The sequence below is a fragment of the Anomalospiza imberbis genome, chromosome 8 (assembly GCF_031753505.1).
Source record: "Anomalospiza imberbis isolate Cuckoo-Finch-1a 21T00152 chromosome 8, ASM3175350v1, whole genome shotgun sequence".
In the NCBI taxonomy this organism is placed as follows: Eukaryota; Metazoa; Chordata; class Aves; order Passeriformes; family Viduidae; genus Anomalospiza; species Anomalospiza imberbis.
The window spans coordinates 9,090,310-9,102,920 of NC_089688.1; the positions used below are offsets into that span (position 1 = coordinate 9,090,310).

At 37.6% G+C, this 12,611-nt stretch overlaps 1 protein-coding gene across 7 annotated transcripts in view; it reads left to right on the forward strand.

Moving 5' to 3' along the window:
- The window catches only part of PARG (poly(ADP-ribose) glycohydrolase), a 60,041-nt gene that overhangs the window by 3,214 nt on the left and 44,216 nt on the right, over positions 1 to 12,611 (forward strand). For 4 of the 7 annotated variants that reach the window (XR_011001251.1, XM_068197252.1, XM_068197256.1 and 1 more), the window contains exons 2-7: positions 54 to 120; positions 2,511 to 3,488; positions 4,497 to 4,683; positions 5,768 to 5,890; positions 6,601 to 6,684; positions 7,744 to 7,818. Coding sequence is in view for 6 of the 7 variants with exons in the window: in XM_068197252.1 (XP_068053353.1) it covers positions 54 to 120; positions 2,511 to 3,488; positions 4,497 to 4,683; positions 5,768 to 5,890; positions 6,601 to 6,684; positions 7,744 to 7,818 (1,514 nt within the window). In the remaining variant the exon portion in view is untranslated. Of the gene's footprint in view, positions 1 to 53; positions 121 to 598; positions 755 to 2,510; positions 3,489 to 4,496; positions 4,684 to 5,767; positions 5,891 to 6,600; positions 6,685 to 7,743; positions 7,819 to 12,611 lie in introns of those variants that run through there. The other 3 variants (XM_068197254.1, XM_068197251.1, XM_068197255.1) reach the window with 3 other exon arrangements.

Consider the following 12,611-nt stretch of genomic DNA (forward strand, 5'->3'; position numbering starts at 1 on the left):
GATGTTGCAGTTTTATCATGTTTCATGTAGTAACAGTGAACTGTGGTTTTCAGTTTGTAAACAGCGGACAATTACCAGTTGGTTGGAGAATAAAGGACCCAAGACAACGGAGTCCAAAAGGTAAAAAGCACAAGATAAACTTGTTCAGAAGTTCTGTTCTTCGAGGGGGTCTGGTGGGAGCTAGAAGTGCAGGTTGCCAGTACAGCTGGCTACATGGAGGCAGCCCCATTTCTGCTGCTTTCCTTACCTTGGCTCATCCTCTTGAGTAACAGATACTTTCACTACAAACAGCTAACTGCTCCCCTTCCCATCCTCTTGAAACACCCAAGCCCAAACTTACTGCTGACAGAGATTCCTGAAGCATGTCACTGTTTAGGTGAATTAATACATCTGCTCCTGCAAAGCAAGAGTTAGGAACCTGTAGCAAAGGAAGGCAAAATGAGACTGTTCCAGTGGCAGCCAAACTCTTGATCAATTTAGTTGTAAAATCATTCTGTCTTAGGTCAAGTTCTGCTTTCATTTTGTTTCACATAGGGCACCAGCAGCTGCAGATGTGCAGTGATAGTCCTGCGACCAACTCACCGTTGTTAATTTACAGACAAAAATCTGTTTTGGTTTGTCTCATTGAACTGCAATTGTGGTTTAAACATATGCAGCTTGGTTTAATTGCAGCCAGAATTTACAGTTGCTCAAATGTGCATTGAAGGTTTTTTTATGGAAGATGTTACAAATTTTTGCTGCTGAATGATACCAGGTAAAATTTGATATTTTCAGTGGTCTGTCAGGAGCAGTGATTGCACTGCTGCTTTAAAGTTATACTCCAGAGTTTAGCTGTCTGGTGCAGAGGAACATCAGATATTATTTTTCTGTAGTTGCAGTTGTAAATGTGCTGGTTTATTTTTCTTTGGTGTTTGCTAATAAATAGAGATCCAAGTCCATAGCAGTGCTAAAAATAGCTGGGAGGACTTGTGATAGTGATTAACACAGAAGTATGCAGGGCTAATTACAGGCATACGGGTTCCACTAAATCAAGGGTGTTAAGAGGATTCTTAAGGAGGGAATGAATTATATTAATTTTTTTTTTTAAATTCCCTTTAGAGTACTGCTCTTCTATGACCTTCTCCATCCCTGCTGACAGATTAGAGCCTAGGCAACTTTAAGAAGCCTATTTGTTGTGTAAACATTTCATGTGCCTTTCTATTGCAGTTAACATGACAATTTTAATTTAAATTTGTCTTTGTGTTAGATTTAATTTCTAAAGTTGGCAATAGATATTGTCAGTACCTTTAAAGAGTAATTGAGATGGCAGCAGTATCATAACTCTCGTTTTTGTTCATCAAAATTTGCAGGAATAAATGCATACATGGGAAGTTAAATTATCATGAAATAAAGCCCTCTATGATCCCTTGTTTTCAAATAATCACCCTATGGATGCAGCTCCAAGCTATCATCTCTCCTTATCCTGAGCGGTCTTTTAGAAGAGGATCTGTTACCATTCATGGAGAAAGTTAATGCCTTCAGGAATCTGTAGTCTATTAAAATGTCCAGCAGCTGAATTTAGGATGGTGTGGGAATTGTATATTTTCTTACTTAGTGTAAATGGGAAGCTGGGCAGTGACCAGACATACAGAGTTTAGTGTACTCAGTTTGCATTGAGAGTATACAGTGTTGTAATAATACATTCAGGAGAAGATACTGTTCAGAGTAGTGTATTCACCAAGACTAGTCAGGGTTTTTTTTTAATATTCATGAGTCCTCTAAGTAATTTTCTTTATCAATACACTGACACATAAATTATGTGGCACATAAAGTATGTAAATATGAAATGACTATCTGACATCTGGTCATACAAAACTCAATTCATTTCCTTGTGTTATCATTAGGACATATTTCTATCCTGCCCTGCCTTACATGAAGGCAAATCAGGTTATTTTTCTCTTAAAAACCTCCTGATTTAATGTATCTTTTAATTTTTATTATCAGTTTGAAATATATTTTACTTGAGCTTTTGTGTGGAGTTTTTTTGAAGTCATGGGCTGCTTATAAAAGTAAGGAAGTAATAGGAGACTATGGACTGCTGCGGCCTCTTCTTTGATGAATTTGTAGCTCTGAGGAAATGGCCATAAAACCATTAATTTCCTTGCTCATTGTATTTAATGGATAAAAATAAAAGTTATGGAGGACTTCATCACAACTTCCATTTATTTTTTCATCTGGAGAAAATAGCTAAATAATAGCCTCATAATGTTTAGATTTAAGATAAGGAATGACTGGAATAGATTCCTGAGGTAAGCAGCTGATTGACCATCCTTTGGAGCCTTTAAATGGAAATAGGTTGCTAGTGAGCTACAGTCCTCGGTGCAGTAAAACCTGTTGCTTCTGGTAGTGTTCACTTACAGAGTAGAATGAATAAAAATCTGTACTTTCTGTTATTTATCATTGTTCCTTAAAAAATATGCACAGAAATTTCATTTGGAAATAAGATGTTGAATTCCCTTACTTTTCCACAGCTTGCACAGCAAAATTAATAACAATACTGAAGCAAATCCTAAGATGACTTCCATTAAAAAAGAGAACGTTTGTGAGCATGATGTGAAAAAGCTAGAGAATACTTGTCAGCAGAATTATGCAAAAATATCGGTGGAAGTTGGTGCAAAGCAAGTAAATCTGCCTCAGACAGGCAGCATGTGTAACTGGGAGGCTGAGGAAAAAGATGCTGTCTTAGATACAGATCCTGTGAAGGGGCTGCAGTCTGCAGACCTCTTTAAAAATGCCAACATTGATCAGATGCACAAAGCTGGCAAGCAGAGAGGCTCTGAAGAATGCAGTGCCGCTTGGACTCAGAGGAAATTATCAGCAGGTCGGACTTCAAAAACAGGAAATTCAAAACCTTCTTCAAAAGACATCGATACAGATGGACAAGTGGCTTCATGCAATTCACAGAAGCTGAAGAGTTGCAATTCTGTCTGTCTAACGGGTGAGCGAGAGGAAGGGGATGTAGTTCCAGAAAGTCCACTTTCAGATGCTGGTTGTGATGCCTGTATATCTGATCTTGGAGGTCCTGGGAAACTCAGCAAATGTCAGAGCAGTTCAGGGGACTCACCTGCTTTTGAGAAAGAAAGTGAACCAGAGTCACCGATGGATGTGGATAATTCTAAAAATAGCTGCCATGGGTCAGAGGCTGATGAAGAAACAAGTCCCTTTCTGGATGAACGAGAGGAGATTAATATGTCAAAACCAATTAACAAATCTTTTAGAATTCAATATGGGGATGCTGAATTGGAGTCAAGGAAATCACGTTTTTCTGCCAAGGGCTGTGAAAGCTTTGAAGAAGTAGATAATTCTGTTAAAGAGGACACTCTGCATACAAAGGCACCTGGGATATCTCCTGCTCCATCATCAGAATGCAAAGGTGCAAAACAGGGTGTGAAGAGAGACTCCAAAATCACTTCTCACTTCATGAGGATACCTAAAGTTGAGGAGAAAAGGTAGTGTTCTGTCTGCCTCTTCATCTGTTTTTTTTGTGCTTGGAAGTTTCCTCTTTGGTGATAGAATTTCAGAGACGTGGATTGTGTAAAGAGTTCTGCAAAATGTATTTTAACATATAAAGACAATTGATCTAAGATTGAAATTACTTATTTTTAATGGGGCTGTTTGTGGGGTTTTTGAAGGATATGTTTGTCCAGTGCAATTCTTAGAATTCTTGTTAGTTTGATCTGTCAAAATAGCGAATCTGTTTTGTTGAACTATCAATGCTATTGGTGCTTTAACTGAAATAGACATGGGAAAATTCACTTTTGAGAGCAGTTGTAGAGATGTTTGAGGTTTTTTGTTGATGTTTTTGAGTTTGGGTGGGTTTGTTTTGTTTTGTTTTGTTGGGCTCTATTCATAATTTGGGAGAGAGAAGGACTGGTGATTGCACTGCAGCAATGGAAACAGGAGCCCTGAGCATTACACAGGACTTTGCATGCCGAGTGTTGTGTAAGGACAAAAGGACAATCTCTGCTCTGAAGACCTTAGTTATCAGTGGGAGCTGAGAAGGTGAATAAGTGTCTAGGGAGTGAACAGAAACAAAAGGACTCTGTATTTTGGTATAACATGCAATTCTTTGACTTGACTCAAGTCCTTCATGTAGGGCAAGAAAGCAGTTTTGCACATCTTTACTGGGGCATTGTCCATGGATAAACAGATCCTGTTGGGAAGGAGCATGGCTCTGCAGAGGAGTACCCTGCTCTGCTAACCCACTGCGGTTCTCTGAAGGGTTTTGTCAGCCTGTAGAGAAGAGTGTTTTGGTAGACATGTACTTGTGTGTCCTGGGGAGGGGAAGGTTGGTGGTGATGGAAGTTCTCCCCAAATAAAGCTTTGGCCTAAGGCTGCAGCAAAGGCTGGCAAATAAACTGACTGCTGTCATTGTCATCCTGGGGTGGAAGTTTGTGTATTTGCCCATCAATTTTTTCAGTGGAAATAAAATGTTTCAATGCATTGTATTTTAACAGCAGGAAAGAAAAGTGTGAATTCAAGCCCCAGAGGCCAGGAAGGAAGGCTGCTAAATATACACCACCTCCTCTGCCAGCCAACAAGAAATGGTTTGGAACCCCGATTGAAGAGATGAGGAGGATGCCGGCGTGTGGGGCCCGTCTGCCTCACCTGCGACCCTCGGCCGCCCACACCGTGACTGTCAGGGTACAGTGATGCACTGCAGTGCCTCGAGCCAAACTTCTGCCTCTAGTATTCAGTAATGGGAAATGCCAGCTGTCTTGCCATTCCTTACAAGTGGACTGGGGCAACTGATTTCCTGAAAATTGGCTCTTCTGGTGCATAGAATTAGGATATTGAGATCCAGATGAAAAGCAGGGTTTTGCTGCCTCAGTCTTGTTAGGGGCAAGTATTTTTGTTTTGTGGGGGATTGTGAGTGCTTCCTTGACTGAGTCGTAAATTCTACAAGTAAAATTGTACTTCCAACATTTTCATGCTATGTTTTCATTTTAATGTGATTCTGGTTTGGGCTCAAAACATACAAGAGGCTCAAGATAGTCAAGATATGGAAAAGAGGAAGAATGAAGCAGTTTCTTGCAATTTTGCCACTGCATTTTATATCAAATCTGATAAGTTTTCCTTTAATCCTTTGGAGTAGTATGCAATCCAATTATTGTTGAAACAAACGTGACCAGAAAACTATGGGGTGATGGATAAATCCCAACCAAAAGAAAGGCACATTGAGTTTAAAGACTTATTCTGAGAGACTTAGTGCTGCTAGAGGGCTGAATAGCAAATTAAGTCTTTAAGAATGTGGTGTGTTGTTTTTTTTTTTACTTTTCTGATGTTCTGTGGAGTAAACGTGAGACATTGCTCTAGCTATAATGATTCCTCATCCCTTTCAGTGTTAGGTTAAAATTACTATTTCTGTACATGACTATGGTTACATTTGTAACTATGTTTTGAAAATACTTGGATGAAAATATGTAGATACTTAAATTGATAACTGAGGAAGTCTTTAGCTAGTGATTGGATATATAGTAATTGAATATATTGCCTTTATTTGAGTGTGTTAAGATGGCATTCTTTTCAACAAGTATAATGTAAGATTAACAGATGGATTTTTTTCTGAGTAGATATCATGTGGTCAGTTTGTAGCTTTCCCCTTTCTAAAAAGGATTGCTGTAGATGAGAGCTTTTTAAACTGTGTTTTTGCTTACTTTTTATTTCTTCCACTTAAAAACTTGAAAGTAGAGTCTGATTTTTTTTCCCCCATACTTTTGTGCTACAGGTAGATCTTCTGAGGGAAGGAGAGGTACCTAAACCTTTTCCAACTCACTACAAAGATTTATGGGACAACAAGCATGTTAAAATGCCCTGCTCAGAACAAAATTTATACCCTGTAGAGGATGAGGTAAGATTAAGTATTTACAGTTGTGTGATTAAATGAGTTTCTTTCCACATAGATGAATTTTCAGTTCACTGCATTTGCTCAATTGTCAGACTGACTATGGAATTAGAAAATCAAGTCTGAAAAACTGGATTTTGGGTCATGATGCTTCAGACAGAGCAGAAGACCTTTTTTGTTCCTGGTAATTATTTTACTTAGCCAATGATTTGATGATATATATATATTTCTATACTTGTATAGAGTGTAAACTTGAACTCCTTATAAATGATACATTTATTTACTTACATATTTATATATTTTGAGTGTGTGAATCAGTTTGCAATTTCAACAGTGAATGAATTTGTAAGCACAGATTGATTATAATACTCTGTCAGGTATTGCTGATAGTGAGGTGTATCTGACTGTTGTTCTGCTCAAACAATTGCAGATATTAGCCCTGCACATGCTTTGTTGGTCTGGTATTTCTTGTCACTGCTTGACACTTAAACATACCCATTGAAATACTTCAGACTAGGGTGAATATAATCAGTGAGTGTGTACTGTAGTAAAAACTCTATAATGATTATTGATACTCGACTCAGAAACAAAGAATTCTTATAGCCTCTATTAAATACACTCAGTCTTTTCATTTACCAATTTTGCAAATGACAGTAAATGTTTCTTTATGTTTTAAGTAATTTAATTTGACTTTGTTTTGGGCTTTTACTTTCAAGAATGGAGATAGAACTGCTGGAAGTCGATGGGAACTAATCCAAACTGCCTTACTTAACAAATTTACCTGCTCACATGATTTGAAGGTAAGCCTGTCAGTTTGAAACCAAGTCTATATGCATATAAATACATTCAGGTTGTCTATATACTGCCAGTGATTCTGGCTTAATGACCTAGAAAAATAAATTACGAAAAAGTCTCTGCTGTTCAAGGGATTTCTTAAGAATGAAGGTTCTTAATGAGTACTAAGTGTTACCAATGAATTTATTCAGATTATTTAAATGAATTGCCATTTTGAAGTCTACACAAAACTGTGTTTGTCCAGCAGTATATACTAGTCTGTGGTAAACATAGCATGAGGATTTTGTGTAGCCAGATGGTCGGGGATGCACAGGTGAGAGAGTTGGAAATAGTAACTCTTCGCATCTGTTCACTCCACTAAAATCACTAAAATGACAAAAATCTGTAGATTTTGGAGACTAATGCTCTTGATAACTTTTACAGTTATATTGGCACAAAGTCTTACAGTAACATGAATATTGGAGCAGCTTAGAGTTGCTATTATGTTTTTTTGGTGAAGAATAATGTAATTTAGGTTATACGTGAAAGGCAGGGAAGGAGGGGGATGCAAAAGCTATAGATAAACTTTAAATGAACAAATAGAGCTTCCCCAGCAACTGAGGAGAATTCCCTTGAGATTATTTTATTTGGTATTTTTTTCTTGTGATTTTTTTAAGGGTGGTATTGTTGTAAAGGGTCTATTTAATTTGCTGTGGTTCTGATTCCTTAAGTTCCTAAACTAGTACAACTTGTGCTATATTGCTTTTATACCTTAAATAACTTTTATTAGTACTGTTAACAAGAGCAAGCATGGGATGGGGAACATTTGTTTGTTGGGACATATGCATGCCTTGTCTTATTTTGTGTTAGGAGAAAAAACCCCATAGAGTGAAGCTTATTCATTGCTAAACCCAAAAGAGAGGATTTGCTCTCTATTAATAGAGCAAATTAAGTGTTACGGATTTTGGTAGGCTCTGTGGCAGGTTTTAGCCACCAGATGGTGCTGTTCCTTCAATAAGGAAATTTCCTAAAATACATTTTCTTCCATTAATAATTAGCTCTGTTTTGTTGTGCTTCTTCCTTAGGAGGCCATATTGAGGTACAATGTTGCTTATTCCAAGAAATGGGACTTCACAGCTCTTACTGACTTCTGTGAGAAGGTAAAACAAGTTGATTTAAAATAGGAAGAAAAGTAATGTAAAAGTCATTATCTTGCCTACATGTCTCAATGCTTTTGGCTTTATTGTAATTTTCAAGAGTAAATGTTTCCAGTTGTCAGATATCTAAGTGAGCAGCTATTTAGCTGGTAACTTAGCTGAAACAATATTTATACTTTATAAACTGACTTAATTTTAAATTTTATACATGTAATTTGGGTTCTTCAGTAATCTCTAAGCTTCCTGAAGTTAAGGTGAGAAATGCCCTTTTCCTGTTTTATGACAACCAGATTTATTAAGAAATTGCATTAATATATCCAGTGTAATGTTTTTTTTTTTGTTTTAAAGTGTGTTGGTCTTTCTTTTCTTTTTTGTTAAACTTTAATATTATATTGTAGTGGTGTCTTTATAAACTGTGCTTTGCTGGTATAGCAGGAAGACTTTGCTATTTGGTGAGATGAATTTAAACTGTAGAGCCTTTGAAAGACTGGGATGGATTTTATAGTTTCAAGTATTAGGTGTTAGTACTTTCATGGGGAGAATGGAAAAGATAAATGAATAGTGCGTCTCAAATGCAAGTTGGACTAATATTAATGTACATCCTGATTGACAATTAGAAACTATGTTAATAATGAAATGTTAAAAGTTAAATAATGAAATGTTAAACTATGTTAATAACGAAAGGTTAAATGAGATGCAGTAGAAATTCTTGTATTTTTCTTCAGTACTTCAGAAGTACTTCTAAAGCACACATACCTGTTTTCTTGGGAGGGGTTTGCTAAGCTCTATTAAGACTCAGTGGAAACGAAATTTGATTTGAAGTGAATTTTGTTATGTATGTAAATAGGTGTCTGCTGGGGGCATGTGATCAGAGGAGCTGTTCTGTTCTCTCTGTTGCCTGTCTCCATTGTGTGTGGGGACTGCTCTTTCACAGAATGAATTTTCTTCTGCATGCAGCACAGCATTATTACTACTGACGATAGGCACCTATAAAAATCCCAGAGGTATCATACTTGCAAGCCACGAGAGCTGCTGTGCTCATCCATCTTGCAGATATAGTGCTCCCCCCTCTCATCCCGGGGGTGGCTGACATGGCTCATGGTAGAGGCTGTGGACAGTCAGTCCCTGCTCCTATTGACTGTCCTGCTAAGCGAAATTAACTTGGCCTGTTGAGCTCACTCGTGTGTTACTGAAGTTTACATACTTAACTTAGAATGTTTTAAAGTATGAGTGCTCTTCAGTTAAAAATCTGACTCAGGAATGTACCAGATTTGCATCATATTGCTACAAGCACAACTGAGCTTGTCCTGATGTGTTCACAGTGTGCATTTGGGATTTTGGAAACTGTGGGTCATTAGATTCAGAGATCATAAGCCAGAGAGCGTAAGTAATAGCAGCTGTCTCCAGAGGAGAGGGAACAATAGGGAAATAAACTGGAGCTCAGGCTTCAATCTTTCATGAGGATGAAAAGGAAATTTCTGTATCCTGGGAATGATGATTTATTTGTGTGGTTCTCAGATGAAGGGTGGAGATCTGTTTCATACACAGATTTTCAGCCACGTTAAAAGAGTGTGCAGAGTATTTTAAATAAGAAACAGTGAGGAGCTTGTGACAGAATTGCCTCTTGTAGACCACAGGAGCAAAAGCAAGCCCTGGCTTGCTGTGTCGAATATACTGAGTTTCGTGAACAGGACGTGTGAGAGGATAGATTTTGCAGAGAAATGCTTGAATTTTCCCATTATTAAGGGAAGTGTGAACTTAGCAAGTTTTGTAAATAAACAAGGCATCTGCTTTCAAAGAATGCTTGCAGTCTGTTTAAGTGAGCAGCTCTTGTGTGAAAGTTGACATCCTCTGAGGAAATGACTGGCTGTAGTGAGCTGTAGTGCTTTTGAATTTATTGTATTTATGAGTTAATAATTAAGGGCTTAGCACTAGCCTGTGCATTTTCTGGTTTAGCCTATGATTTTGAGGGTACAGAGGAGCTGTTTCAGATTTGCCCAGCCAAGGTTTGAGGGGGTTGGTTAAAAGGAAAGCTGGCCTGAGTAATTAGCCCAAAGGGAGTGGCAGCCTCTCAACAGAAGGAGATGTGGTCACAAATATATATTAAAAGAAAAAGATAAAACCAGAGTCAGGTATGTATTTATATCATTGGGCACTATTGACTTCCAGTGCCTGCTTAACCAAGGATTTTGTAGTCTGATTTAGAAGGGAGCTGTGTCTGTAAATCTAGTGGTGTCTGTTTTGAGGTTTATTCAGATATTACTTCAATAGGTCTGCATTTGATTATAAAGTGCCTTTTGTTATTTTATCTTCTGATTATGGGCACAGCTCACCTCATCTATTAATCTCCTAAATACTGTCATATCAGTCTTGCATTGGGCTTCCTATTTTAAGTAGTTCCTTGCAAGCTATACTGTCAAAATATGCATTATTTTTAAACAGTACTTTGTAAGATTCAAGTCAATTTTCTTATAATAACAATAATTACCAGTTTATTTGCCTTAGGTTTATTTTCCCTTAAGATGAAAACACTCTCAGCTTTCTTAACTAATAGGAAATAAATACCTTGTATGTGAGCCAAGATTTTTTTCCGGAATAACGCAGCCTGCAAATTCTGCAGTTTGGTCTAAGTGTTGTCAGAAGAGGGAGCCCTCACACTTTCCAAAAGATTCTCTTGAATTCAGTTAATATGTGGAAGTATAATTCCCATTTGTACAGTGAAGTAAATTGGGATGTTTGGATTCCTTTCTGTTTCTTTTGACAATTTCATAGAACTTGTGTATAGAACATAGAACTTGTTCATAGAACAGTGTATGTAAAGATCTTGGTGGCTATTTACTTCAGATATCTGACTTTTTTGCTGTTCTCTACAGAATTAATAGTGTTGTAATAATTTGTTTGGCCATCTGTCTGTTGATATTGGCATACATGCTTAGGATTTCTTCAAGCTATTACTTAGTGGGTGAAAGTTATTAGTGCTAATATTATTATTTTTATGTGCAAAATTCTTGTCACTTGGAAGTCATCCTTGCATCTCTTTTCCCAGAAGTTACCTAGAAGCCAGGAAAGAGTAAGCAACAGAAAAGGCAGAAAAGGAAATGTAAGGAAACCATTATGGATGGAATTTTATTGGAACCAACAGTGTGTTACAGATGAGCTTTATTTCTGGGAGTGATGATGGGCTGGGTATTAATTACATGCTTTTGCTCAATAGTGCTATGTACTGTAGTAGTTTTAATTTTTCTTTCTTCTAGATTTGCCATACCAGGTAAAACTAAGTTATTTTTCTTTTTCTCAAGTGTATGAAATAAAAAGTCTACTTAAGTCATTCAGGACTTATGCCTTAGACTAACCTATGACAACAGCAACTTTATCTAAAGGGAATAGTAGGGCTCTGTCATTTAAGAGAATCACATGGTCTGCTGCTTTAGATTGGTCTCCTTGTGCTGGACATGCTTTGTTTTTATTATATTGCTTTAAAGTCTCTTAGTGCTTAAGCGTAATTCTTGTCAATGAACTCTTCCTCTTATTGCTTGCATCTGTCCTGCCCTTTCAGGAACAGAGGAAAATGGCATAGAGCAGAGATTGAGTTTAGGTAAATTTGTGTGGCATAGGCAGTGGTGGTCTCTGAGCTGCTGGTCTGACAAATGGATCACAATACCTCTTGCAGGTACAATACAGTGGATCCATAACTATATTTTGTTTGTCTGGAGTCTTTGATCATCTTGGTGGAAAGTTTAGAAAATGGAGAAGATACAGGGAAAGGAGTCAGGAGTGATGCAAAGGTATGTAATAGTTTCCATATGAGAAATATCTAAATAAGTTAGGATCATTTCACCTTTGCATGTTAGTTGAGGGACATGAGTAATGGGTATAACAGTGCTGTCCAAAAGAAATTAAGAGAGGGTGAAGAGGAAATGACTGTTCATTCTTCTAGTGAAGCAGTTAAGGTACACCAGATAAGCATTCTTAGCAGGCAAGGGTTTCAACACCAGACAAAAGTAGTTATTGAGATACTGAATGCTGTGGAACCCCTTGTCAGGGCAGCTAGAGGATGCTATGGCCTTGCATCAGGTTTTGAAGGAACCTGGAGAAATTGCTGTTAAAAAGATCTCATTGACACCCACAGAGATATTTTGGTGGACTCTAGGAATTTCTGGTACTGGTTACTGCAGATGAGGAAGTGCTGCTGATTACTTGTGCTTCTTGCTGCTAGACTTTTCCAGGAATCCTTTGCTGGTGTGCTTTCATTCTATTGTTGTTCTGTTGTACATGGAACTATTGTCCATTTTTACATTCTTATGGCTTGGCTGGATTGAAGCTGAGAGTTGAGACAAGTGGCCTTGTCATGCAGGGTCTATTGTTGCATAGTGTGCAATATGAGATGTTGCTGACAGGAAGGTATGGCATCTATACAACAGACTTTTCTAAGAGGCAAAAATACTAAAGGTCATTGACATTTTAAATGCTTGAATCACTTAAGGCACTAATGCCTTTCAAAATTTGCTTTTCCAGGCTCTCTCTAAACCCCTGGTGCCTACTTGACTCAAGTAGGAATTCTTAGAGGGTATATGCTATCAGTGTCTTTACAAAGACACTCTCCACTGTGTGATACTCAGTTTCCAACTGTTAGATTTGCTTCTAGTATAGAGAAAACTGTGTTGGTGTCTGCAGTGCCTGGGTATGGATACCTTGTGGCCTTTCTGTCTTTTGGGAAAGCTGTTGAAGCCAATCAATCTATTTAATGGCCAGTAATTGCATATTTGCTGTTGATTCCCATGTAAATTTAGCATTCT